The sequence below is a fragment of the Drepanopeziza brunnea genome (assembly GCF_022702325.1).
Source record: "Drepanopeziza brunnea f. sp. 'multigermtubi' strain 214-2 chromosome Unknown ctg7, whole genome shotgun sequence".
Classification (NCBI taxonomy): Eukaryota; Fungi; Ascomycota; class Leotiomycetes; order Helotiales; family Drepanopezizaceae; genus Drepanopeziza; species Drepanopeziza brunnea.
In genome coordinates, this window is record NW_027094070.1 from 947,837 (window position 1) to 974,317 (window position 26,481).

At 49.4% G+C, this 26,481-nt stretch overlaps 11 protein-coding genes across 12 annotated transcripts; 5 read left to right on the forward strand and 6 right to left on the reverse strand.

The window, feature by feature from the left end:
- Window positions 1–745: 745 nt before the first annotated feature.
- L3040_004748 (uncharacterized protein) lies at window positions 746–2,770 on the forward strand (the record flags this gene model as incomplete). 2 transcript variants are annotated; one of them, XM_007291113.1, is made up of 1 exon in its annotated part: window positions 746–2,770. In XM_007291113.1, the coding sequence occupies one exon, from the start codon at window positions 746–748 to the stop codon at window positions 2,768–2,770; it is 2,025 nt and encodes a 674-aa protein (XP_007291175.1). The 2 variants fall into 2 exon arrangements, with proteins under 2 accessions (XP_007291175.1, XP_066011739.1); XM_066156323.1 differs by having other exon boundaries at window positions 1,238–2,770.
- Window positions 2,771–3,128: 358 nt separating this feature from the next.
- L3040_004749 (uncharacterized protein) lies at window positions 3,129–3,882 on the reverse strand (the record flags this gene model as incomplete). Its single annotated transcript, XM_007291112.1, has 3 exons — window positions 3,129–3,648; window positions 3,699–3,742; window positions 3,802–3,882. 3 exons carry the CDS (start codon window positions 3,880–3,882, stop codon window positions 3,129–3,131), a joined length of 645 nt encoding a protein of 214 aa, XP_007291174.1.
- An 878-nt stretch (window positions 3,883–4,760) lies between these two features.
- On the reverse strand, window positions 4,761–5,204 carry L3040_004750 (uncharacterized protein; the record flags this gene model as incomplete). The annotated part of the gene is made up of 1 exon (XM_066156324.1): window positions 4,761–5,204. One exon carries the CDS (start codon window positions 5,202–5,204, stop codon window positions 4,761–4,763), a length of 444 nt encoding a protein of 147 aa, XP_066011740.1.
- Window positions 5,205–6,806: 1,602 nt separating this feature from the next.
- L3040_004751 (uncharacterized protein) lies at window positions 6,807–7,167 on the reverse strand (the record flags this gene model as incomplete). Its single annotated transcript, XM_066156325.1, has 2 exons — window positions 6,807–6,964; window positions 7,041–7,167. The coding sequence occupies 2 exons, from the start codon at window positions 7,165–7,167 to the stop codon at window positions 6,807–6,809; spliced, it is 285 nt and encodes a 94-aa protein (XP_066011741.1).
- A 1,364-nt stretch (window positions 7,168–8,531) lies between these two features.
- L3040_004752 (uncharacterized protein) lies at window positions 8,532–9,622 on the forward strand (the record flags this gene model as incomplete). Its single annotated transcript, XM_007291110.2, has 5 exons — window positions 8,532–8,535; window positions 8,593–8,735; window positions 8,789–8,841; window positions 8,898–8,952; window positions 9,017–9,622. The coding sequence occupies 5 exons, from the start codon at window positions 8,532–8,534 to the stop codon at window positions 9,620–9,622; spliced, it is 861 nt and encodes a 286-aa protein (XP_007291172.2).
- Window positions 9,623–10,014: 392 nt separating this feature from the next.
- On the reverse strand, window positions 10,015–10,928 carry L3040_004753 (uncharacterized protein; the record flags this gene model as incomplete). Its single annotated transcript, XM_007291109.1, has 3 exons — window positions 10,015–10,197; window positions 10,295–10,547; window positions 10,624–10,928. 3 exons carry the CDS (start codon window positions 10,926–10,928, stop codon window positions 10,015–10,017), a joined length of 741 nt encoding a protein of 246 aa, XP_007291171.1.
- A 21-nt stretch (window positions 10,929–10,949) lies between these two features.
- Window positions 10,950–13,103, reverse strand: L3040_004754 (uncharacterized protein; the record flags this gene model as incomplete). The annotated part of the gene is made up of 7 exons (XM_007291108.2): window positions 10,950–10,968; window positions 11,017–11,025; window positions 11,524–11,659; window positions 11,985–12,037; window positions 12,228–12,456; window positions 12,509–12,847; window positions 12,905–13,103. The coding sequence occupies 7 exons, from the start codon at window positions 13,101–13,103 to the stop codon at window positions 10,950–10,952; spliced, it is 984 nt and encodes a 327-aa protein (XP_007291170.2).
- Window positions 13,104–13,690: 587 nt separating this feature from the next.
- L3040_004755 (uncharacterized protein) lies at window positions 13,691–15,710 on the forward strand (the record flags this gene model as incomplete). The annotated part of the gene is made up of 2 exons (XM_007291107.1): window positions 13,691–14,074; window positions 14,127–15,710. The coding sequence occupies 2 exons, from the start codon at window positions 13,691–13,693 to the stop codon at window positions 15,708–15,710; spliced, it is 1,968 nt and encodes a 655-aa protein (XP_007291169.1).
- Window positions 15,711–17,296: 1,586 nt separating this feature from the next.
- Window positions 17,297–20,138, reverse strand: L3040_004756 (uncharacterized protein; the record flags this gene model as incomplete). Its single annotated transcript, XM_007291106.2, has 2 exons — window positions 17,297–19,806; window positions 19,859–20,138. 2 exons carry the CDS (start codon window positions 20,136–20,138, stop codon window positions 17,297–17,299), a joined length of 2,790 nt encoding a protein of 929 aa, XP_007291168.2.
- Window positions 20,139–22,487: 2,349 nt separating this feature from the next.
- On the forward strand, window positions 22,488–23,442 carry L3040_004757 (uncharacterized protein; the record flags this gene model as incomplete). The annotated part of the gene is made up of 4 exons (XM_007291105.2): window positions 22,488–22,530; window positions 22,581–22,715; window positions 22,808–22,888; window positions 22,943–23,442. 4 exons carry the CDS (start codon window positions 22,488–22,490, stop codon window positions 23,440–23,442), a joined length of 759 nt encoding a protein of 252 aa, XP_007291167.2.
- Window positions 23,443–24,021: 579 nt separating this feature from the next.
- On the forward strand, window positions 24,022–26,444 carry L3040_004758 (uncharacterized protein; the record flags this gene model as incomplete). Its single annotated transcript, XM_066156326.1, has 2 exons — window positions 24,022–24,147; window positions 24,195–26,444. The coding sequence occupies 2 exons, from the start codon at window positions 24,022–24,024 to the stop codon at window positions 26,442–26,444; spliced, it is 2,376 nt and encodes a 791-aa protein (XP_066011742.1).
- Window positions 26,445–26,481: the final 37 nt, after the last annotated feature.

Genomic DNA, 26,481 nt, shown 5'->3' on the forward strand with positions numbered 1-26,481 from the left:
TTCAAGAGGTTTTAGTAGAAAGTCCGATTTTCGTGTTCCTCGCTCGTTCTAGTATTTACACGGCAATTCTAACATACCGTATACCTACCTAGGTATACGGTTGGATTTGGAGGTCTTGGCTAGCGAACAACTTTATCCGTATAATCTGACTGTACGGATGACAGGCAGAGAGATCAAAGGTGGTTTGATTGATTGATTTGTACAGGCTGTACGGATTTGTATGGGATAGGGTGGCGAAACGGGTTGTACGGTACAGTATAACCAAGGTTTAGTATAACAATCGATTGTGACTAAGGCTGAAACCTAACAAACAATAAACACCGAACGAGCGAGCACCCTCCGTAGGTAGGTTCCGTATGATACAGGCAAGGGTTGCTGTACAACCTCGGTGCTGATTGAACCGAACGAGCACTTTCTTACTGTAAGCGCGCGCGCGAGTGAGAGAGGGGGTGGAGAACAATAGCCTGCATTCCAATTGTCTCACTTGTTTGCGATTGAGGGAAGGATTGATTGTTGTTGTTGCATTCCTCGTCAAGGGTCCCTACATTCCTCAGCCTGTCAACAAGGAGCAGAGGCCAAAGGATCGCTCTCCAAACTTGATTGAACAATACCCCCGATTTCTCCAATTTTTTCCATGTCCCGATTTCCTGTTCCCGAGTTCTGATTTTTTTTTTTCGTTCCGCAGACATACAAGAAGCCATCATCGACCTACCAGTCGACTGGAAGGAAGAATCGCATTGACACCATGGCTCACCATGCTCACCACCATGCTCACCACCATGCTCACCACGCGCAGCCCGATGGCCCCCTGCCTTTGGGCATGACACAAGATGAAGCCCAGAGGGCGGCCGCAGCGCAGAGGCAGAACCCGGCCCAGCTGGGCAACCCACCATCCGGCCCCCTTGACTGGATCGGCCCAACAAGGTGGGCGCCGACGTACCGCTCCATCTTCACCAAGATGGGCTCGAACGACACGATCGTCGTCCCGCTCATCGGGCACGTCAACTGCAGCTACCTCTCGACGCGCGGTATCGTGCCGTCCCTGCTGGACCTCAAGAAGCACGCGCAGTCGCTCGTAATCCTCATCAAGCAGATCACCGTGTCCAGCCAGCAGGGCATCATCGACAACGCCAACAGCCCGGGCGTCGCGGGCGCCTTCCCGTTCAACGACGCCGAGACCTTCGACTTCCTCAACGACCTGACCCGGGCGTACGAGGGCCCGAAGAATCCGGCCTTCATGCGGAGCCACCAGCTCCCGCTGACGTCGCTGGTCAACCTCCTCGAGCAGACGGAGCAGACGGGCGGCCCCGTGCTGCTGCCGAACGGGGACAGCTATGTCAATCCCGAGCTGGCGTGGGTGCAGAACATCTGTCCCATGCACGAGGCGCCGCCTACGGAAGTCATGGGACCCGGCCTGCCGTACTCGACCGTCGAGGCGTTGATCGACCACGCGAACGAGGTGCTGGAGCGGCTCGACCACGAGTACTCTGCCAAGGGCGGCCTGTTGGGCATCCTGCCTCCCAAGGAGGAGAAGGAGAATCGCGCCTTGGCCGAGACGACGCTTCTCGGGCAGATGGTCCTGTACATGCAGCGCCTAGTCCAGCGCCTGCATGATCTAGAGCGGCTGTATGCCAACGCGCAGGACTGTCTCGCGACCGAGGCCGTAGCAGTACACCAGGCGCTCAGCACGCTTGGTCCCGACGGCCGGCAACCCCGGGAAATGGTGTACCCACAGGACCGCTTTGTGCTTGTCAACGCCGGCGAGGAAGTCTGGAAATACCTGACAGACCAGTTCGACGCCCAGGACACAATGGAAGAGACTGTCGCGCAACATTACCGACGCAAAGGCGCTGCCGCAGAGTCATTGTGGCGCACCGGTGAAGCCGGCAAGATCTACTCGAGAGGCATCACGGCCATTGATATCAACACACGGTACTACCGCCTGCGCGAAGATCCGCTCAAGACCATCTTCGTCATCCCCGCTCATGGTAAGCACCCTGGTGTGAGCGCTACCCGCAAGATGGAGAAGGATCCAACAGTCGTCAGCGTCGTGAAGCCCGTATGGCCGGAACGAGCCAGCCAGTGGGAGATGAACCACAGGCAAGAGCTGGCGCAGGCTCGCCTTGACAGAGATGCCCTCAGGAACTTGCAGGCAACAACCGACCAACTGATAAGGGAGAGGGATGCTGCCGTAGGGAGCAAAGCCATCGCAGTTGCCAAGGCCCGTGACATAGAGAAGACGCTCCACAATGCAATGGAAGACCCCAATACGAACCTGAAGCAGTGTCAAGAGGCTCTGACGAATCTCAAGGTCCAAGAGACGAGACTAGCCGAGGAACGGAAGCAGCTCGATGAGCAAAAGCATCTCTTCGAAGAACAGAAAAAAGCCCACGCCAGGTTGGAAAAACAACTCAACGAGACGGCGAAGCAGCAGGATGCGGCGGCAAAGAGAGCCCAGGACGAGGCTGCAACGAGGGCGGAGAATCTGAGACGGATGGATAGGGAGGCAGCCGCGTCGGGTCACGCGCTAACAGAAAAGCTTCAAGCGCTATGGTGCAAGCAGCTCCAGGAAGTGGCTGAGATGAAGGCCCATCTGAGTAAGAAGGGGGTGGCCTTCAATACCAATGAGACATTAGACCCTCTCACACCAAGAGACGATGCTTTCATTACCCAGCAGATCAAGGACATAGTTGCAGCACAGAAAGCAGAAGACGAGCAACGAAACAGAGGAACTGACGACGCCAGAGACTCTCAGATGGGCGGGACTTGATTGTTGTTGATGTTCAAGGCAAGTGACTGGAGTTGGCTGGCTTGCTCGGGTTTGTTTTGGTGTTTGTCAGCTCTGACAGGAGGCTGATTTGGAGACATACCTTTATTTAATTTTTTATAATTCTTGCTGTTTGGATGTTCCATTAGTATTTCAATTACCACCAGAATCATCATTGCAAAGTTTTTCGGGTCTGCAATCGGTGATACTGACCTTCGAGCCAAAATTATATCGCTGTATTAGGAGATAAAAAATTTTGAAGCATCGAGGCCTCATGCGCGTATAAATTTGATACTCCAAACAGACCTAAACCCTTTGCAAACGCCACTGACCTTTGAAGAACCCGAGCAGATCACCCGCTTTAACCAATGGGCTTCGCCTTCTTCTTCTTCTTTTTCTCCCCGCCCTTCTGAAAGTCCCTCCAGCTACCGATCCGCTGCTCCCTCGTACTCTCCCAGTCCTGCTCATGTTCCCTCTTGCGCTTCCGCGCCTCGAGCTCCTCATCCTGCTTCTTCTGCTCGCGGCCCTCCTCCTGCATCTGCGCCTTGACCTGTCGGCGTCTCCTATGCTCGTTATCAATCAGCACCATCTTGGTTTTCTCCCGCCAGTCCTTCGCAAACTCGGCCGTCTTGAGCTCGGGGCTGTCCACCGTCCACTTATTCTCGCGGATAAGGAGCATGCGTGCGTCAGCGATGGCTTCATCGAGGCGCTCGCGGTGCTTCTCGTCCATCAATTCCGTCTGCGCCTTTTTCAATCGGTCGAAGGCCTCCGGAGCCTGCGCATTCTTGGTTTTGTCCGGATGGATTAGGAGGGATTTGGTGCGGTAGCATTTCTTGATGTCGGATTCGGGCACACCAGGTTGGAGGTCGAGGACTGCGTAGCTGTGAGCTGGTTAGCAGGGTGGCGGGTGCCCGTTTGAGGGTATACATACGCATCTAGACGGAAAGCTTTTAAAATTCGATCAATCTCAGCATCCTGTGAGGAGGGGGGGAATCAGTAAATGTGGATGGTAAGGCTGTCGTGGGTAGACTCACTTTCAGGTACTCTTTCTCTTCAGACTCTAGAGCTTCAAGTGCGTCGATATCATCGTCAGCTTTCACAGGCTTGGTAGTCATGGCTCACCAATTATTCCACAAAAGAATAATCTTCCTTTCGATGTTGTGCGATTGTGATTGAGCAATGCTCGTGAGAATGGTGGCGAAGACAGGTCAACGGCCGGGCGAGATGCGCGTGGTTGGGCTTGTTGGTCACGTGGTCTGGTCAAATATAGCTTGCTAGCGCGTATAGAATATTGCGGCTTCGTCGAGTAAGCAAGTGATGCATGCTTAAAGATGAATTGTTCATTGTTTAGTTATAGCAAAGAGTAGGGTGCTGGGTAGTAGCGAGCTAGAGAAAAATGCATACGGTCACTTCTAACACCAAGTCTCCTACAGCGCTGCTATGTAGCGCCTGTTACCGACGAAAATTACCCTCTCCTGTCTGAGTAAAATATTGAATCTGAGCTTTCTTTGAGATTGTAACTAATTTTATTGTTACGGGCGAACACTATGGTATGATCATTAACTATAGCATAATTAATATAGGAGTGGATTTTCCGGAGACCTCTCTGAATTGTGAGTATCACAAAACGATATGTTCTCATTTCACGAAATTATGATAGTGGCCAATTTTTCATAGCTCACTGTATCACCTTTTGTAGACAAGATTGATCTAACTTGTATCTGAGGTTAAGATTTTTCTAGTCATTTTTTTTTCTGCGACCTCGCTTAACTGTTTACATATATCCGAAACAACTCCCCAAACAGGTTACAGTATGCCATCTCTCTATACCACCTTCAGCCACTCTAGGCTGCCTTCTAACGAAATTTTCTATCGAATGATAAAATGACTTATTGCCAGATCAATCCCGAGAGGAGCAATCGGACTTCGCAAGCTTATTGCTGCTCGAATGGTTCCCCTTCCGAATTGAACAGGAAGTATTTTGGCTTCCAGTCTAGCTCCGAGCGAAATCAGGAGCAAATATTTCAGTGACATTATGAACGGTCTGTTTACAGACAAGGGTGATGGCACTATCACAAATAGCCAACTCAGGAATGGCCACTAAAGCTTGAATGGTCATCCAAGCTTCTTTCAGCAGAGGTGATGGGAAGCCGCCATTTACAATTCCGCTTGCCAAGCCGAATTTCCACTTCTCGAAGTCGGCGTTGGTACCTGGTGTGATATTATCGATATACTCTTTGATATGTGCTGGGGCGTGGTATCTATGGCCGTCAGCCATTGAAATATAATCAGCCTCGTGGTTGAATGTACTGATCGCAAGCCACTGTCTTTTCGGCAGCAATATCAGCAGATACCAGCCACTCGTGAGCGGTTTCAACAGCACCCTGAGAAGGTACAGAAATATCTGCAAACTCCTCAGCATAAAAGTGTTGGTCATACCTCTTAGAAGTGGGGTGTGAGCTGATAGCTGGCCAGAACCCTCTGGCGTAAATTGAACTTGGGTGAAGCATACACTTTCTGACTTCCATCGAAAAATCTTGACTATTATCCAGAATGCTCTGGGTCATACCAGGAATATAGGTCGCAGCTTCGACCCGGCCTATCACCAACCAGGATTTGGGGATATGAACACGATTCTCATATAAAAAATGGCTGGAAGCAGAAAGAGTTGCTGCGGAATATGCGGTGTGGGCTCACACTTACAAGAGAAAGAGTTGTAAGAGTCGCATGGTGGGGATGCTGAAATTAAGGATCTGTGCCCACCTCAGAGGAGAAAAGAACTAGCTTGAGATATCATACTCAAGGATTGTTGATGTGAGAGCCACCAGAACGGTAACTACGGTATGATGTCGGTATCAATGTCCAAGGGCTACATTAGTATAAGTAACTAAGAGAGTAGGCTGTGCTTGAAAAGGATGTGGAACTCGTCCGAGGTTGTCAATTTTCGACTGCCCTTGGCTAGAATGAATCTAGGACGTACAGCTGCGATTTTCTCGGCCAAGAGAAGCTGTCTAAAGGAAACTACCGAAGAGTAAATCCGAATTCGTACATGCTATCTTGAGTCAGATGCCGAGTGAGAGCAGCGCAGATCTCGAAGCCTGAATCCAAACCCGCCAGCCACTCACCGCTATAGGCTTCAACTGGAGCAGTTCTTATTTCGTGGCTGCAAAGCTTGTGTGCGAATTGGCCGGTATTTGAAAGGGAAAGCAAGCTGATGAAGCTTTTTTTATATTAGAATGTTGAGGCAGGGCGTCGAAATTGGCAAGGCTTGATATGCTTGGGAGGGGAAAAGGCGCGCACAGTATTAACGACCCAGGCTAAACTCGACGGAATGATGTCTCTCTCCGGGCCCCTCCCCGCAGAATGGTGTCGAGGTGATATGGCTTACTGTAGATTATCTGCCGGAGACGAGCTACGAAAAATAGAAGTAAAGAGGGAAATGGAAGAGCTCGATTTGGCAATAAAACAGCCCAGATGTCTGGAAATTCCCGTAGAATAGACAGATAATGCAAGACTAGAATCACTCCATCGTCCTAGGAGGAGCAAAGAACGCTTTCCGTAGCAGGATACTTGGTTTGGATTTGAATTCGAGAATCGAAGAGCGTCCAAAAGAATATTCACGAGATAGGATAGAGGCGTTCAGATCTTGGCTCCATAAACACATGGGACTCAGCTCCTCAAGATGAGCACGGCTGCCTAGCTTATAACAACTCATCTTAAAGATTATCTGAGCCCTAAAAAATAGTGAGAAAGACCTCGCTCGACGTCACTAACTAGATATGAATGAATATTTCCTAGGAATCAAGCCATCCGATGCCAATCGCACGTCACGACACCAAACATTCGCACCCTCAGAGTCACGAACATTTCCAATCAGGCAAGTTAAAGACTTAATGACAACGGACTCAAGGGAGCTCATAACAATGACTACTGGCAGGCTGTACCGATTGTTATCACTCCTCTCACGGTATCCTCTCATTTTCGTAAAGCCAGCATTTCGCGATGTCGCAAACGGACTGTTGCATGGTGCTCCCGACTTTCAGCATATGAAGTCCACATTGGATTGAATACATTCCCCCAGAGTGTTGAACGGACTTCCATCCCAGCACGTAGAACCAGGTGCGTTGAGGCAACAGTAGATGAAAGGCCGCTCGAGGGATCGAGGGCAATTTGAGGTCTCGTGGCAACAAGTGAGTGCTAGAAACAGCCATGCCATTAGCCCATGTTTCCTGAAGACGACTGTACGGAGGAGAAGATAATTTAGGTTTTTTACTTTTGTGAAAGCCTCGTGGAAGATGGACTGGTGTAGAGATAGCGATGGAAACAGCGTTCTGCGCTGCTAGAATGGCCATCATCAATGTTTGGAAGATGCTCGATTTGGGAGCCATTTGGCGGGTCATCGTTGGCCTATGTTACCGCAGTATCTTGCTGCTTGGAGAGCCTGAGGACGAGATTTATACGTAGGGTTCCCCTTTAGATCAGAAGGAGGCTGATACCTCCTGAGCGCGGGTAAATATATGCCGATGAATCCTCGCAGCTCGCAATATCAGCAGGCAGAAAGAATTTATACGCTAAGGGGGAGTCTGTCTCCAAGTTTAATAGGAATACCACAAAAGCAATAATTTCAAAACACAGCCTTTCAACTCCTGCAAGGCTCGACTAGAGAACGAAGTGTTATTGTTGCCTACAAATGCACCTTCATCTACTACATACAAGGCTGCTATAAATCTGCATGTGCAGGAATAGATTGGACCTGCACTCTGGTACTTCGTTATCCTTTCGTTGCAGGAGGAGATAGCTGATCTCGTGCGATGCAAAAGCATGTCGTATTTCTTCCGTCTTGGGACTGAGCCGACCAAGCCGATATTGAAAGATGCCCAGGAGGTCCAGACAATAAACAAGTACAGGCCCGTGTACTCGAGAAAGGCGGACGGAATTCTGTTCTTGGGGTGACCTTGGGGAATTCCTCGACGGCTGGGGACATGAAACGAAACGGCTATGTGCTATTCCTTTGCAAGTACCGTGGCACTTGTGGCACATTGATGGAGGTGACGATCCGAGACCCAGCGTCGCTTGCTGGGTTGACTAGAGCGTATTTTATAGTGCAAATTTTTAAAGGAGAAGGTATCGGAAATGGCGTGATGTTGATTCAACTCGTCAGCATTGCCTATCGAATTCAAACCGAAGAGTAAAAAGGGACTTGGTTTCAACTAGAGTCCGGAGAGAAATGTATGGTTGCAAGTATTGGAGAGCAATGGCACTCCAAACAAATAAATAGGCTATGAGACGGCTACTTCACCTAGACTTGCAAGCCATAAGTCCTTCAAATTGCCGGATGTGCCATCGGCGAGGATGTACCAAAGAATTCTGGACCATGGAGCACGATATACAGGCGAGTCGAACAAAGTGCGTAATGGTCGCCAATGTGAAGATCTCAAGCTGAGAACGAAGAGGCTGATGTCGTTGAAATGACTACGAGGCGAGCTATAGCCTCATACCTGTGGTGGGGATAGATTTGCAAGGAAACAGATCGCGATTAAAAATATCATGAATACTGTAGAGGAATTGTTTGAATACTATAAAAAAACGGGACATATCCCATTCCATATCCGAAACAAAATATAAACTACCAGAGATTGTCATAGTCATGTGACTATAATCTAGTTACCAACCTCTTTACGCGCTGTTGACGCGTCTCGCGTCGGGTCGTCCTTCAGCAAGTCAGCACATAAACAGCCCTCAACATCACAACCAACCAGCAACCATGTGTATGTCCAACGTGTCCAAATCCCGAGGCTAAGTCGAAAAACACTGATAAGGAATAGCAAACTATGGATACAGTGGTGCTGGCAGCGGTGGCGGCGGCGGATACTCCACGACCTCGTACGGCGCACAAGGCGGGGCCGATGGAGGAGGATTCATGGGAGGTTCACAACAAGGGAGTCAGGAAAGTCCAGGAGGAAATAAGGTATGCTAAAACCCATATGCTTAGTAGCACATTCATTCTGACAATCTGCCGAGACCTACGGAAAAGATACATTACGTCCAGTCACCATCAAGCAGATCATCGATGCGTAAGGAGCCTTCCTCGACACGAAAAAAAAAACCCCCTCGACTAACACCATAACAGCCAGCAACCCCATCCCGACAGCGACTTTAAGATAGACGGCTCAGAGGTAACCCAAGTACGCCCCCCTCTCTGCCGACTCCCCGAAAAAAAGTAAAGTGTAGCTAGCTAACACCACCCAGCTAACATTCATCGGCCAAATCAACCAAATCTCGTCGCAAGCGACCAACACGACATACAAGCTCGACGACGGCACGGGTCTAATCGAAGTTAAGCAATGGGTCGACAGCGACGCCGATCCGGACGCCGCGAAAGATTTCCCCAAGGAGGGCGAGTACCTGCGCGTCTGGGGCCGCCTGAAGGCGTTCAACAACAAGCGCCATGTTGGCGCACACATGATTCGCCCCGTCAAGGACTTCAACGAGGTTAGCTACCACCTGCTCGAGGCCACGGCCGTACACCTGTATTTCACACGTGGCCCGCCAGAGTTGAATGGAGTGAAGAGCGAGGGCGGCAATGGCATGTTTGTGGATAGCAACGCGGGCGCCAACGGGGCAATGGGCGGCCAGACGAAGAAGCTGCCGCCCAAGATGACCTCCATTGCGAAGAGGGTCTATGAGGTGCTGAAGAACTCTCCGCAAAATAATGAAGGGATGCACGTTCATCTTATTGCGTCGCAGCTGGGGGTCAATCCGAACGAGGTCTTCAAGGCGGGTGATGAGCTGCTTGGCGAGGGAGCGATATACACGACGGTGGATGATGAGACGTGGGCCGTGCTGGAATATTAGAGGAGTGGATCTGGGCATATGGCGTTTGGGGAAGGGGCCTTGGTAGGCATGTGCAGATGTTTGTGGGTAGATGTTTATGGGTAGGTGCCCGTCAGTACCCAAAATCATGAGAACTATGAAATATTCAGAACGTTTACGAATTGCATTGCGATGTTTACCATAGTGTTGCTATGAATCCACCCATGTACGAAAGCTCACTCAAAGAACCCAAAGCGAAAGAAAATCAAGCTGCAAAGAATGCCCAAATCCGCAACTCAAGCTTATGTATCCAATCTGATCCTCCTCATCAAAAATCCAAATAGCCCTCAAAATCGCGACCCGTCACCCATCTTTCATCACTCATAACCGCCGGTCCATGTTGATAGAGAGATTTCCTGGTTTCCACGATCTGCTCAATCCTTCATTCCATCCACCATACTGCCCCTCGGCTCCCGAACCATAATGTGCAACTTGATAGGCTCAGGGCCACGCTTGAGCTCGATATCCGAATGATGCACGAACCCGTATCTGCGGTAGTAAGGCAGGTTGCTCGCAGCGGAGGACTCCAGGTAAGTGGCGCGGTTCTCACCGTCGGCCTGGGATTATCATTATACTTAGCAATTGCTTTTCGCGTCCGTGTCTGTTTGGAATTCGGGAAAGGAGCTGAGATCAAAGGAGGGTGAGGAGACGTACGATGACCGTCATATGCTCGATCAACTTCCTCGCGTATCCCTTCCCCCGGGCGCTTGGCTTAGAGCCTAGGTAGACGAGGTAGTAGGAGTCGTCGTCGCGGTCACCCATGACGGCGTGCTTGGTGTCGTGGAGCAGCGGGAGGAACTCATCGTAGAATCGCTTCTTACCTTCGGAGGAGAGTTTGTACCAGAGGCGCCACATGCCGGATCGGAGGATGGTCCAGAGGTCATCCATGTTATTTCCTGGCGGCATCCTAGTTGCTTCTGCATGAGTTGTATGTTCTTACAGCGGATGTGTCTGGTAAGAAAGAGACTGGTACAGAGACGTACCAGAGCGCAACAGCGTCGTAGTCTGGCCCAATGGTCGTCACGATGCCTTTGTAGCAATGAGCTGCAGTGATGTAGCGCAAGATATCACAATGCAAATTGTACTTGAACTCTTCTGAGTAAGCATTCATGTCCGGGGTATCAATGAAGTACCTAGCCACTTCATCGACAGCAAAAGCTTCAGCGAGAGACTTTGCGGCCTGCTCGTACTCAGCGATACCAACGACTCGGACTTCCTCGCTTGATGCAGGAGAGAGACTACGCTTCTTCTCGAGAAGGACGGTGGAATTATTGTTATTCTGCGCCATGACTGCGGTTTGAATTGACTATCAAGTGGGACGGAAGTTTCTCCAGACCATTAACGGCTGAAGTGGTTGACAGATGGGATCTACGCACATGGTTTGGCTGGTCTCGTTAAATCACCTGTATGCTGTTTAGAGAGCTGCGTTCTCGACACTGTTTCGTATCGAGAAGGAAATCGTAGGCAGTTGAGACTTTGGCGTACGTCAACCGACATCAACGTTGAGTTTCTGGGGTCCTGGGGAGATTGGGGAATGGATGGGGATTGATCTGTCGGACGAGAGTTGACTTGTAGATCAGACGAGGGAGTGAAGAATGGTATTTCTCGAAGTAGAGCAGTGGAGCCGAACTACAGTCGTTTGCTTCTGGATGAGTTTGTGAAGAGCAGATGGGAGCTTTTCGCAAGTAGTGCAGAAGTAGTGGTGGTGGTAGTGGTGGAAGAGAGCGATGGGGCCAGGGCTTTATGTAAACAGATTCGCGACCCTATCGAGGGATGGGAGGAAAGGAGGATAAGAAGGATCTCGCCTGTTGTCTGACAGCCCCACCAAAGACGCCAGACCAGACCCAGGATGGCTTCTCCTCGTATCCCACCGTCCAACCAACCACAGACATCCCACGCATCCCGCAGATACGTAGTAGATACTGTAAATCCGTCCCGAGACCCTTTGTGACTTGGCAAACCGATCATCTCCCTTGCGCCTGGGCACTTGCACGTCATGCGGAACCGAATTGGCCAATACTGTACTCGAATTAATTGATCAACAAAGTATCTTCGAATGCCTAACAAGGTGCAAGTGCACGTTGGAGTGGGGAGTACGGTATTGTCTGGGGAGTGGGGTTTGAGAGGCCTCGGCTGGACATTCTTGTTGCGGTTTAGCAGAGATCTTTGGGGTTGGACCCCTGGAAGAAACAAGAATCAAGCATCCCGCGACCGTTGTGCTGCTCCGTTGGACCGTAGGGAGGTGAGACCGATCGATAGCAGGTTATGCAGAATTCCAGAAATGACAATGGAAATAACATAATGATTAACGGTGATAGAAGGGGAGGGGAAGAGGAAGACCAACCTGACAACTTGTTTTGAACCGCCTCGAGAACGAGAAAGAGCCACCCATTCAACCTAGTCAGTGGGAGTGTTTGCAAAGCTCGTGTATTGAGTCTGTCTGCGGGGTATATCGCCTGTCCTCCAAATCAATCTGAGGCAATCCTCTCCGGTGCGAGGCTTCAAGAACCCCTCCCAATCTCCAAAGCCTACCCCGCACTGCCAACGCCTTGTGTGCCGGAAACGGAGTTAAAAGCAGCATGATTACATGCGTCGGATCTCGGTTTCGTTCAAGTATTTCTCCAATCCCTCGTCTAGATGCTCCCACCACTCAAACAACAACGAATTGCAGATGAGTTTGAACCACGGCGTAAATTTCAGAGTAGGATCCTCGAACATTGACTTCAAATTCGCCGCAGAAACGTACTTGGTATCTCGGACTTCGTTCATATTGGGCTTCATGTCGACATCGGCTTTGATGAAGAGGATATAGTCAACTGGAATTCTGGAGTTAGTTTTTACCATCTACAGATCATCTTGGCGACTTACTCTCGTGCTCGCCCCATTTGCCATCACTCGGCGCCTTGTAATGAATCCTAGTCAAGAACTTGAATTTCTCGAAAGGAACCTGGGCCGCTGGGATACCAAGTTCGTGATCAAGTTTGCGAATCGCCGCGTTCTTCACACCTGAGACAGCCTCCTCCAGTTCGACACCACCTTCACCTGGGATCCCAAGAGGGTGAGAGCAGCATGTGTTCGTCCACATATCTGGAAAAGTAATCTTTTCGGTAGCGCGCTGTTGCAAAAGTAATTCATTGTTGGAGTTAAAGAGGAAGACCGAGAATGCGCGATGGAGAAGACCTTTATCAATGTTGGTCATGAGATGGCCTGGGAGTATTAGTGAACGAGTAACAAAAGCTCAAAAGTCCAAGATAAAGGACGTACAAATCTTCTTGCTCAAATTTCCAATAGGCTTGTCATTCTCGTCGAGGACAATGCACACCTCATCCATCAACCTGATCTGCTCAGCATCGTGACCATCGAGCTCCGCAGAACTCGTGTCGATGTCGGGGAACAGGCGCAAGATACTTTGCGCGGTGATGGGCTCGGGCTCGGGCTGGGAAATGGTGGTTGTAGTCGACATTGCGAGGGGAGAAGGGATGCAGAGGTCTTAAGTCTTCGTTGCGATGCGTTGCGTTGTGTTGGGTTTTTCCTTGCGGGCTGACTGCTCACAAGATCCTTCTTTCACACGTGGACTGAACTGGCCGACAAAGCAGCCGCGGGGTCGCTTATTGGAAGGGGGTGTGTTTCTAGTAGGAAGTGCCCCTCATTTATAGGCAGGTACTTGTGTTATACCTACCGGTATACTGGTACTTACTATCACCGGGATTCCCTAAGAAATAAAGATCCAAGATGACCTAGATATCAACCACTGTGAAGGTTGGTGTTCATAAATTTAGTTCTCGAATGAGATTCAATCTCCCTCCGACCATAGGTACTACTCTGTCCAGCGCAGAGTATCCACTCGGGCAGTTACTGTACGTAGGTAGTTGTACCCCTCCATCAAGCTACCGGTAGTTCAAATCTGCACGGCTGCTATCCGGAAGGGGAAAAAAAAAACCCCCCTCCCCGAAAAAGTTTTGGCAAGATCTAAGTGACAGCTTCGAGAGCAACCCACCACCGACTGCAACACATACACAGTATTTCTACAACACATCGCACTCCGCAACTATGGGCAAATCCAAGCCCAGAATTCGGAAGAAGAACCGCTCGGATCCAACCGCGAAGCCCATCGCAGATCCCGAGCTTGCTGCCATCCGTGACCAACGCATCCTTCCCGTCCTCAAGGACCTGCAAAGTCCCGACTTGAAGACCAGATCTTCTGCTGCCCGTGCGATTACGACCATCATCGAAGACCAGAAGTTCAGGAAGCTGTTACTAAGAGAACAGGTCGTGCGCATCCTTTTGGAGCAAACCCTGACGGACTCGAACCTGGAGACCAGAACAGATGGATGGGGCATTCTGCGGAACCTGAGTCTGGAGGAAGAGGCAGACTTTTGCATACATCTTTATAGACAGGATATCTTGACAGCAATCGAGGGTGTCGTCAAGACGGTAAGATACTAGGGCTCTCTTGTCAATGTCTCACATACTTACAGACATTCAGATTATCGACACAATCGAGAACAAGGAGGTCCCCTTCGATAAACTCCCAGCTGCCCAGCAGGAACTTCTCTGGAATCTCACGGCCTCAATCGTCAGCCTTGTGACTTCCCTCGCCGAGTCGCAGGACGAGATTGCCGAAGCAATTTCAAAGCTTTCTACAATCATAAATTCCTTATTCAGTGTCTTGGCTTTCAAGACCACCCCCACCAAAATTCAGAATGGGGTTCTCTCGTGCCTTGCTGCTTTGACGGAGGACAACAAGCTACTCGATAAACTAATTGTGGACAAAAGCTGGTTTGGGGAACTCGTTGGAATTGCGGAAGGTAGAGGCATTAATTCAATTGCGGCTTGCGCTGTGCTTCACAACATTTTCGTTACGATGGAGTGGTTCGACCACAACACACCAATCGAACGCGCCTCGGACGCTATGCTGATTCCTATCCTGGTTGAGTATATGGCACATGTCAAGCCACAGAAGCCCGAAACTAACGGGAATGTGGAGCCGTCGTCGCCCGATCAGGTCCTCGTATTGGCTTTAGAAGTCACCGCTTCTATCGCCACCAGCCTTCAGGAAGCTTTAGAACATGCAAGCCGGAACGAGAAAGAATTCAAAGGTTTCGACGACTCGGTGAATGGCGACATGGACGAGATGAATCTGGGGGACGATGATGCAGACGTCAAAGAGAAATATCCGGATGATGAGATGACCGTTGATGAGATTGAGGCCGAGATGGAGATGGTACTTGGAGATGGGTCCGATAACGATGACCTGCCCCTTGAAGAGGTCACGCTCAATCTTTTAGTCACCCAAGCTGCACCCAAGCTGGTTGCTGTAGCAGGCCTCTTTGATGGTCCAGTCCGGGAGCATGCCCTGTCGGCACTGAACAACGCAGCATGGACTATCTCAAGTATCGACTTCTCCCCGAGACATTTAAGTGGCCTTCAATCTTGTTGGGCTTCCTGCGCTCGACTCATTTGGAAAGATGTCATTTCTCCTGTACTGGCGTCCAACACCGCAGACATCGAGCTCGCTTCGACTATCACAAGCTTAGCATGGGCTGTCTCTCGTAGCGTCAAGGGCACTGTTCCTCTCCAGCCGGAAGAACATAGAAAGTTTATGGCACTGTATGAAGCATCAAAGAGCCTGAACGGAGTTTCGAATGGCGAACCGAAGTCAGAAGAAGAAACCGATGCATTTCAAGGCTTGGGTGTCAAATGCATCGGGGTTTTGGGAACTCTCGCTCTTCATCCTGCGCCTGTCGAGCGTAATCAAGAAGTTGGAGTATTTCTCCTCACAGTTCTCTCAGGTCTGCCTGATATACCTGCTGCCGATGCAGTAGAGGCTCTAAACCAGATTTTTGACATCTACTCCGACAAGGCCTACTCATTCGATGAGCCTGTCTACTGGGGCAACGATTTTTCGAAGCACCTCGAGGATGTCCAACCAAAGGCCAAGAAATTATTCAAATCTATTGACAAGCGAAAGTTTGGCGAGTTACGTTCAAGAGCTGATGAAGCTATTCTCAATCTCAACCGATTCCTTATCTACAAGAGAAAGGAGAGAGCGAATAAAAATCTCGATTGATCGTTGTGTGAAGGCTTTTGTGGATTTGGAAAGTGTTCGTTGGAGTATGGATGGGAAAAATGATACCAGATCTGGAGGGCCCATTAAACTAGAGCAGAGTGGTCGACGCGCATTTTCGACCTTGCATGATTGACGAAGCATTATGAAAACCAGGATTGCTGCACGAACCTAATTTAATTGAAAGCTGACCTCCGGCATCAACAAGGCGCATAGTTTAAGTTGAGGCTGTGCGTGATCCATGGGCTCTGAATTTTACAACCTGTGCCTGAACTTATGGCCATCAAGAGTTCCCCATGGTCGCCACTCGAATTCGGGGCATTGGAATATCTCTGAGCCCAGAGCTGCGCCTTCTTGATTTAATATATCTCTTCCAGTACCCGCCGTGCTTTTATTCAGCTTTATAGCAGCCAGTTCGTTACTTGCTCCTTCTTTTAAAAAGCCTTGAAGCTCTCCAAGAGTATTGTTAGGATGGAGTCATCTGAGCATCTCAAATCCCTTTCTGAGTTCTATATTTTAACTGCTTCGAGTTTAAATCTTCATCGGGCGGCTGTCAGGATTCATGACTGTGCCTACTATTCTGTTTCCATCTCGTGAGCCCTGCTTTATCAATGAGGTCGTCATTTACATGGCGGGGGGCAAGCCTCAGGGTATCAAATGCACATAATACATAGTACATAGTGGAATGGAGAACCTGGCATTTGGTGGTTGGAAAGCCAGTGAGTGGCGTTTGTTATTTCAATGCCACTCCGGCATTGTAGTGTCTGTAAGCAAACGTGGACTGCCTCCACTTTCCATCGATTTTGCTATTCCTGTTATTGCATTCGTTTGTGCGCGGGCAAATCTGTCTAATGATTCAGTGGAAGTATTCTTTCTTTCCTTCCTGGGCGCATTGCTCGTTCGACCGTAGAGTCTTGGTCCTTTTTTTCTTTTTCTCTTCGAGCATGTCTTCGCCAGTGTACCGATATCAGCTTTCATCGGTATTGCGCATCATGCAACCACGCAAACACCGGCCCATGGATGTTTGGAGTACAATGAGGTAACTTTTGATGCCACTGGATTCTATTCTTGACGCGGCCGGGAAGGGAAGCAACATTTCCGAGTTACATCGTCGCACGCCGGAACTGGATGGCGTACGGGCCGCTGTCCGTTGAGCCAGGTCCGAGTCCCACGATCTCGAAGATGCACAACTGCACACATTACTAGAGGTGCGGATCGGGATAGTACAGCTGGTGGACTGGGTGGGGGCAGGCTGTTTGGGCGTAGATTGGTGGGGCTGCAGTTTGGTTGGCGTCAAGGCTGTCGGTCGTGCAAAGGATGTCTACAATAGGGGAGCTCGCTTCGCTGGGATGATGACAAGGATAGAGGTACACAGTACTCCTTTTGGCAACATGGCTTTCTGAATTACTGCATCCTCTTTAGACGTAGCTGCTTCTGGCTCACACACACTTCAGAGTACGTAGACTTTTGTCCCAGCACAACATTCAGATATCAACATCTTCCATTAAAAGCATTAGACCAGATAAAGAAAGGGACGATACTCGAGGAGAGGGTATCGGCAAGAAAGGCAACCTCTCAAATCGACCCGGCTACCTCTTACCGCCCCTCTTCCCCTTCCCCACAGGTCGCGCATTCTTCGCCCTCTTCCGCTCCGCCACCTGTCTCTCCTTATGAATATCGCCCGAGCTCTTAATTTCGCTCTTTCCAACCCCATCCTTGAACACACCGATCCTCTTCTCCTTCGCCTCTGCCACCCTCTTCTTCCTTACATGGAAATCATCACGGTAGCGATCCGCCTCCTTCGGCGCTTTCTCCTGCTTGTGCTTGTACCTCGTCCCAAAGCCTCTGCCCACAGCACCCGCACCCTCCCGCTCCGCTTCTCCCGTACGTGGTAGGCGGTCTACTTTATGCGCTTTGCGCCATCTGTCAAAGCGTCCGCTCTGGAAACTGGCTGCGATTTTCTGCCCGCTCTCACCACGTATCATTTTCTTTCCCTTAGATCCGTCTTCGTCGTTAGCGCGGGCGACGTATTTACTGTTCTTTTTATCCCAACGCATGCCCTTTGCTCTAGACGGCTCGGCAAAACTCTTGGCACCGTCGTCGTTCGCGAGGTCCATCGTCAAACCTCGTGCTGCTTCGACAAAGTTGGAGTTCTGCGACGCGGTGTTGTAGGAGCCGGAGTGTACACCGTAGCCACGCTCTTCGGCTACGTTGAGATTCTTGGGCGTGTATGACATGAAATTCTCGGCGTCTTTGTAGGATAGCGTGCGGCCTTTACCTTTCTGAGAGGCTTTTGAGAAAGTCATTTCAAGGTCGGCTTCAGAGGCATCGGACATGTTATCCTTGCCGCCACCAGTTACTGTTACTTCCATATCATCGTCGTCGTTGTCTTCGTCTAATTGGACCGCGATATCAAAATTGGCCGAGCACTCCATATCGGTATCTCCTGCGGCCTCAGCCTTCGCAGCTGCTTTCTCGTCCTCTTCTTTTTGTCTCCTTGGGACAATCTTTTCTCTGCGATGTCGCATCATCTCGGCTGCCTCGCCATGTCCTGCTTTCCCTCTGGTTCCGATCTCGAAGACTGTTTCCGCAGGTCGGAAACCACTGATACGTGCAAGCATATCGATTCGGGCTTGCTCGGTAGACGTTGTCTCGTTATTGAACAGGGGGTGCAATTGCATCCATCCCTTCGATGCCACTACTTCCTTTGCTCTGTTCGCACTTTCGCTCGATGCCGAATTCCTCGTCCTGATGTACTGCTTCTCTCCCTTCACAGCCACACCCCGCAGAGCACTGAGATCATCGTCGTCTCCAAGCAGTTTGGTGATCCATTCCGAGGTGGCTTCAAGCTTATCTCGGAAAAGGGCTCCAACAATCACGTCTTCCGCGTAATTTGGCGTGTCTCCACTGTCTCGACCTAACAGCAGCCGCTTTCCGAGGAACAATTGTAAATCGAGTAGGTACGGCGCATCCGTATCTCTGACAAGACTATAAGACCAACCTCGCTTACCTGCTCTTGCTGTACGACCAACACGATGAACAAATATCTTTGGCTGAGGCGGGAAGTCATAATTGATGACATTGGCCAAAACCGGGATATCTATACCTCTGGCAGCGACATCCGTCACAACCAAGATATTACTCCTTCCTGTCCTGAAATCTTCAACTTGCTGGTTTCGTGCCGTCTGGTCCAGAGATCCATATGCGTGAGAAACGGCAAATCCAGAGAGACGTAGAAGTGAAGTGATATAGTCGACATGATGCTTGGTAGCGGCAAAAATAATCGTTGAGTGCTCTGTAGGCTTTTGTCTTGGGTTGGGTCCGTCGCGCTTCCGCTTCTTATTGTTCAGATCTTCAGCTGCCTTTATGGCGGCATCGGGTAGTCCAGTAGGCATCTTTATCAAATCATTTAAGATATGAAGCAATGCACCTTCCTTCTCCGCACTCTTGATACTGAAAAATGCGCTCTGAAGATCCGGGGAGACCTTGCTTTCGGCGTCAAGACGAACGAGTGTGGGTTCCTGCAGACCAGCCCTTGCAAATTCCACTAATGACTTCGGTAGTGTGGCGGAGAACAGAAGTGTCTGTCTAGATGTCGGTAAGGCGTGGAGGATTTCGGTGAGCTGGGCAGCGAAACCCATTTCGAAGAGTCGGTCGGCTTCATCAAATACCACATATTTGACAGATGATAAATCCAAGGACATCTCAACCTGCAAATGCAGAAATCGACCTGGTGTGGCAATGACGATATCTGGGTTCCCAGCCATAAATCCGAACTGCTCCTCCAAACTGTCTCCACCGACCAACAAGACGCATTTAAGATCAGTGCCTCTGCTGAATTCCTTGACAACCTTCAGTGTCTGTAGCGCCAATTCTCGAGATGGCGACATGATGATAGCCCTAGCTCCTACTTTGACACTATGCGACTTCAATCTTTCAATCATTGGGATCACGAAAGCGGCGGTCTTTCCGGAACCAGTTCTAGCCATACCCACAACATCTTTGTGGTCGAGGACGAGGGGAATGGTTTTTCGTTGAATTGGTGTAGGTACAGAGAATCCCTTTCTGCTGATAGCTTTGAGCAGATGGGAATTCAATCCTGTCAAATGTCAGGTACTGTCTTTAACTGGTCCCATTTTCATTATTTTTACCCATTGCTTGGAAGCCACCACCCTTCTTTACGCTGTTGCCCTTGACATTTGAAGATTTTCTATTCGAAGCAGCTTGCTTTGCGGCAATAAAAGCCTCGTCTCCTTCTCCATCGCTTTCCAGGTCCAGGTCCAAGATTCCGCCCGCGTCGAGTGTACCCAAATCCTTGCTGCTCGGGAGCACAAAGTCCTCCTCGTCGCTGCCAATATCATCTTGAAATAACGATTTCGTAATATCGAATTCGTTTTCTGACGCGGCAGGGGAAGGGGCGCGGTGAGGCATCGCGTTGGCAGCCGATTTCGTCGGGTCGAGGTGGGATGAATGTATCTATCTGCGCACCTTATCGACCATTTCACTTTTTTCTCCATGCCTCCGCGCTAATAAGTTTAGCGCATAACCTTATTATCTGCCAGCCTTCACCGACGCATGGTGATTTTCCCAAATACCCACGTCTCACTCACAATGCGCATCCACCTCGACAACGCATATTCCTCCGATGAATTGATTCGCAAATAATACAAGAAAACCAAGTGGAATTACGCACGCGATATCTTTCAAATGCCAAATTAGGCCAGCATCAGGGGATCGGAAACCCGCAAGCCACAGGAAGATCGTCTTTGGACTAACATAGAAGGGGGCTTCATCAGAAAATAAAGAGCTTGAATGCACCCCAGAGTCTATATCCAAAGAGCTAGAAGCCTCAGGTGTTCCTCTACATCTTATTTTGAGTCCACTTGTGTGTCAGATCGCCGCGATTACAGCAGATGGACTTCGTCCCTATGTCTATAGCACTCGGATTGGCAACCGGACCACCTCTTTTTTTGAAAATCTATCCTTCTAATATCTTTATCATATGTATTGTTGCAATTTCTGTCTTTTTAAATGTCCTCCTCACATTATTTGTTTTGTCGTATTATGTCGAGGGCTTACAATTGAAAAAAGGACATCTTTCTCTAATCTGTTGTTGTGCCAGTGCTCCCCTTGCTTTCACAGCCAGGGCAGGGGTCAATGATGAGGATGTGTAAAAACGTAAATCAATATTCTCATGTGTTTGTGGAGCAGCTTGCAGTGGCGAATCTAGTTTTCGGCTATTTTGTCGACAGATCAACGTCCCGTCAACTACCACTGCTCCTTGGCCTGCTGGAGGAGCTACGGCCATGCTTTGCGGAGGAATCTCGCTTCCGATCCTTATTGCAATAAGTATACGTCAGGGACTGTCTGCAGTTGTTGCTTAGACTGTTGGCTTGGCTGTCTTATTTGATACAGCATTGGAAGACGAGATAGGCCAGGCAATGTAGTACAAGGCTGCTGCAACCTGTATCGGATCATTGGCTGGACTGCTCCTCGGAGGTGCAGTTTATGCTCATTCTGGATGCTACTCTGTGTTTGCAATTGGTTCCGCAAGAGTCGGATTGGATACCTCGTTCCGATTGTTGATGATTAAGAGAAGTGTTTTTCGGCAATGGGCCGTGGAAGATTCACTGAACGAAGAATCAACCCCCCAGCCTCTGGACGAAGTACGGCCTGCACCAGTATTGGACGAGTCTACCACATTAGAGAAGACAAAAGCCACGGAAACTATAAATGTGCCTCCTCTGACTAGCTGGATCAGAAGACTTCCGCCTGTCATACTGCTTGGGATTCCTCGGCTTGATGTAGCACTTTTCGGCTGCCTTGTTGACTCCACATTTTTAGCATCATTCGATCCAGTACTCCCAATTCATATCAAAGATACATTCAGATGGAACTCGGCTAGGGTTGGTTTGATCTTCTTCTGCCTGGTCATCCATCGTCTGTATTCCCCGCTGGTTGGAACAATCTCAGATGGGTATAGCTCGCGAGATCTCACGACTATGAGCCTCCTGGTTTGCATTCTCTTTTGGGTTTCCTCACGTCTCGTTACTTACAACTCCATCGGCCAGAACCTCCTTCTGTGCGCTCTCCTTGTTCGCTGGGATTGCCGAATGGCGTTTTTGCGACTACGACTTTTGTTTGAACCGGCGAGAGGATTATGCTGAAGGGTGAGGAGAAACGTGATGGCACAATAAATGATAATTTAAATGATGATAAACTGCTCCATTCAACTCCACGTAATGATACAGGAAGGCCAGCGAGCACTACTTACTTCACCACGTTGCCAATCCAAGCTTCTTGATTATTCAGAAACAAAATTTTATAGTTTTCGAAAATAAAGCCTCGGTTAGTTGATTTCCCCACTTTTGACCTCAACCTCCAAGGTCAAAGCCTAGTCAAATTTTGCATCAAAGTAGCAGGCGTGAACATGATTTTTTTCCTGTTTAGGTTGGTTGGAGCGGTTTCGTCGCTCTATCCATATCCCTCACAATACCCCAGCTTGAGTATACCAGAAGATGGTGAGTATTTTTCACGTTCTTTCGCCATCTTCATCACATTTTATTCATTGATATGCGATTAGCATCATCCATATATTTCTTAACCAATATTCTTTTCTGACTGATAGTAGCGGCGATGATCCCGATTGCCCCTCATGGTGCAAATTATATTATGTCCAATGACGATGGCTGGGCTGAGATAAACATTCGAACGCTATACCAGCAGCTGAGGTCTTATAATGAACGGATGAGTCTGATGAGCCAAGGCTCAGATAACTCGATGGTTGTGCTCTCCGCTCCCGCACTGAACAGATCAGGTACAGGTGCGTCTACTGGTCTCATCATAAGAGTTCAGCAACTAACATATATTCAGGCTCCCTGAACGGTACCGCAAAACCGGTTGAGCACGGATGTGAATTCAAAAGTTGCTCCCCTGGGAGCCCAGCTATAGGATTCAACTCATCGGATCCACATCTGAACTACGTTAATTCTTTCCCCGTGACAGCAGGTATGTGCTAATCTCTAATTTGCGCCAAACGGCGAGATTCCTTCGGTAAGGGAGGGGTCTCTCCTGTATAAACCGTGCTAACAACACCAAAGTGTCATACGGAATATTGACGCTGGCTCCCAAGTTCTTTGGCGGGCCACCGGACTTGGCTATCCTAGGTCCCAACGTTGGATGTTCGTATTCCCCTGGCCACTTAAATCATATTTACGTGCTTACTGTAGTCACAGCAAACCTTGACGTTCAAATTCCCTTCTCTGGCACGGTCGGTTCTGCGGTTGCTGCCACCAATCTCGGAGTTCCAGCAATTGCTTTCCATGGTCGTACCGGCTCTCACACAGCATGGAACTTCCGGCCTGTACCCAGGTACCCCAGATTATATGCAAAATACGCAGTCAATATTATCGCTACCTTGACACAATCAAAGAAGCCATACCTTCCGACGGGCGTCTGGCTCAACGTCAACTTTCCATCCGTCGAGCCTGGAAAGTGTAACGAGAACAATGCCAAGTACGTCTTAAGTAGAATTTATCCTGCTATCCCGGTTTTGGATCCTCCGGATGTGACTACTTGCGGCAGTAATCGTTTGCCACTGGAAAGGACGGTTGTGGATACCGATGGCTGCTATGTATCCATCAGTGTTGGCAATAAGAACAAGCTGGATGCCAATAGGGACGCTCAGGAGGCGGTGTTGAATAGGCTGTCAAAGATTTTGAGCTGTCTGCCTTGAGATTCAGTGATGGGACGATGTTCGTGCAGTGGGGTTCTGTTCTTTTCGCGCGATAGATATCCTTGGATGACAGTTGCCGTTAATGTCCATTCTTGCGTTGTTATAATGTTCTGTAAACTCGCTCTGCCAATAAGGAGGAGCCGCCATAGCTCCCTGACTTAAGATCACAAATCTTCGCAACCAATATTAGGGAAGAAGAGCTCCGAGCAAGTGTCGCTCGCAATTATAAGACTTGCGAAAATGATCATGATGATCGAAGGCCAGATCAGGCCGAACATGACGCCTACACCAACGCGTCAAAGCGTATATCCATGAACATATTTCCAAGTCTCTCTTTTTTTTTCTCTTTTTTTTTTTCTTTGCAAAGATATGCGAGAGGTAAGTAGGATTGGCTATGGTGCCTTTGTAGGTAGATCCAGTCTTCTCGCTGTCGCAAAAGTTGGGAAGGAAGTGATGAGTTGGGGCCGGGGGCAATTAGAAGCGGCCGCTAGTACATGACTAAGTAAGTGCTTGTACCGCTTCCTTGCTCAAAATTTATTTTCGATCCTCACGAATTTTAGAACCCAACACAACCAAACCATGGCTTCGCAGGCAGACAGGCGCAATCCCAAACCTCCGAAAAAGGCCAAGCATGTTTCCAGGACCCTCAAGAGAAAACGAGATGTCGACGAGCACCAGACGTTGGGGAAAGCAATTGAAGAACTGGTAGGCTCCCCCATACCGTCTCTGGGCGCAAATATTGACGACCCCAGGATCCCAAAGCTGAAGTAAAGGAATTTTCCAACTTGCCTCTATCCAAACCCACGTCCTCTGGTCTCGAAGTTTCTCATTTCAAAACTCTCACCGACATCCAATCGAAAGCCGTGCCACTTGCGCTGAAAGGCAAAGATATCCTTGGCGCGGCGAAAACAGGCAGTGGAAAGACGTTGGCATTTCTGATACCGGTTCTGGAGAACTTGTATAGGCAAAAATGGACGGAGATGGATGGGTTAGGTGCCTTGATCATTTCGCCAACTCGAGAACTTGCGACACAGATCTTCCAAGTGCTGCGAAAGATCGGTCGCAATCATTCTTTCTCCGCCGGGTTGATCATTGGAGGACGAAGTCTGCAGGAGGAGCGGGAGCGCTTGGGACGGATGAACATACTCGTGTGTACCCCCGGAAGAATATTGCAACACATGGACCAAACGGCGGATTTTGATGTGAGCCATCTGCAAATGCTAGTCCTGGACGAAGCCGACCGGATAATGGATATGGGCTTCCAGAGAGACGTGGATGCTATTGTCGAACATTTACCGAAAGAGAGGCAGACTATGCTTTTCAGTGCGACTCAGACGAAGAAGGTCTCTGATCTAGCAAGATTAAGCTTGAGGGACCCGGAATATGTGGCAGTTCATGAAGCAGCCACAAGTGCGACTCCGACGACATTACAGCAATACGTTGTCGTTACACCTTTGGCTGAGAAGCTCAATACGTTGTTCAGTTTCATTAGAAATAATCTCAAGGCCAAGATCATCGTGTTCATGTCGTCTGGGAAGCAGGTTCGATTTATCTATGAAAGCTTCCGACACATGCAACCTGGTATCCCGCTTCTACATCTTCACGGCCGCCAAAAGCAATCAGCTAGACTCGATATCACATCAAAATTCTCGTCATCCAAGAACTCGTGCATCTTCGCAACGGATGTAGTTGCCAGAGGTCTTGATTTCCCTGCTGTCGATTGGGTAATTCAATTGGATTGTCCCGAAGATGCTGATACTTACATTCATCGGGTGGGCAGAACGGCTCGTTATGAGAGAGCTGGTAAGGCGGTGTTGTTCCTCGACCCGAGTGAAGAAGAAGGAATGCTCAAGCGACTCGAACACAAAAAAGTACCGATTCAAAAAACCAAACCTCGGCAAAAGCTGCAACAGAGCATCAAGAATCAGCTACAAGACATGTGCTTCAAATATCCGGAAATCAAGTACCTCGGACAAAAAGCGTTCACGAGTTATGCGAAGTCAATATATCTGCAAAAGGACAAGGAGACCTTCAAGATAAATGAGTACGACCTGGAAGGCTTTGCGGACAGCATGGGTCTTCCTGGGGCTCCAAAGATCAAATTTCAGAAAGGCAACGATACGAAGGATCTCAAGAACGCGCCCAGAAGAGCACTTTCGAGCGATGATGATAGCGAAGAGGAGGGAGCAAAGGCTCCCAAAAAGGGAGAGGTGCGGACCAAGTATGACCGAATGTTTGAGCGTCGCAACCAAGATGTTCTTTCTGGCCATTACTCGAAGATGATCGCGGATGACGGTCTAAACGACGAAGATGGGCTTCAAGATGCAGATGAGGATCACGATTTCTTGTCCGTCAAGAGAGTGGTTCCGGTCGATGATGAGAGCTCGCATGGAGGGGATGTCGCAGTCTCAGGGCCCGCGGCAAGAGTTATTGAAGGCATTGGCAAGCAGCCGATTGTGATCGATTCCAAACGAAGAGAGAAGATGTTGAAGTCCAAGAAGCAACTACTGAAGCTCAAGGAGAAGGGTACGAGGATGGTGTTTGACGACGATGGTAATGCCCATCAGCTGTACGAACTTCAAGACGAGGACGACTTCCGAAAACGTGGAACAGCTCAGGAGCAGAGAATGAAATTTTTGGAGGAAGAATCTGCAAGAGTCCGTGAGGCTGATCTTGACGACAAGCAGCTCGCGAAGCAAAAGAAGAGAGAGAAGCGGGAGAAGAGAAAGGCAAGGGAGGCTGCGGAGCAAGCCGGATCAGACGATGAGGCTCCTGAGCTCGTCAACGAAGACGATGACCACGATCCGATGGCCCTCTTGGCTTCATTGCCAATTGCTGGCGAGGACAACGAACGTCCTGCGAAGAGGCCCAAGAAGTGGTTCGAGGACGACTCTGGGGACGAGAAGAAGGTTGCTAAGCGACAGGGTCGCGTTATTGAAGCCGATGATGAGCCAGAAACACTGGAAGATTTGGAGGCTCTTGCAGCGGGTCTTCTCAAGTGACCTTTGCAAACAAGACGCAGAAGCCGTAGAAATTATA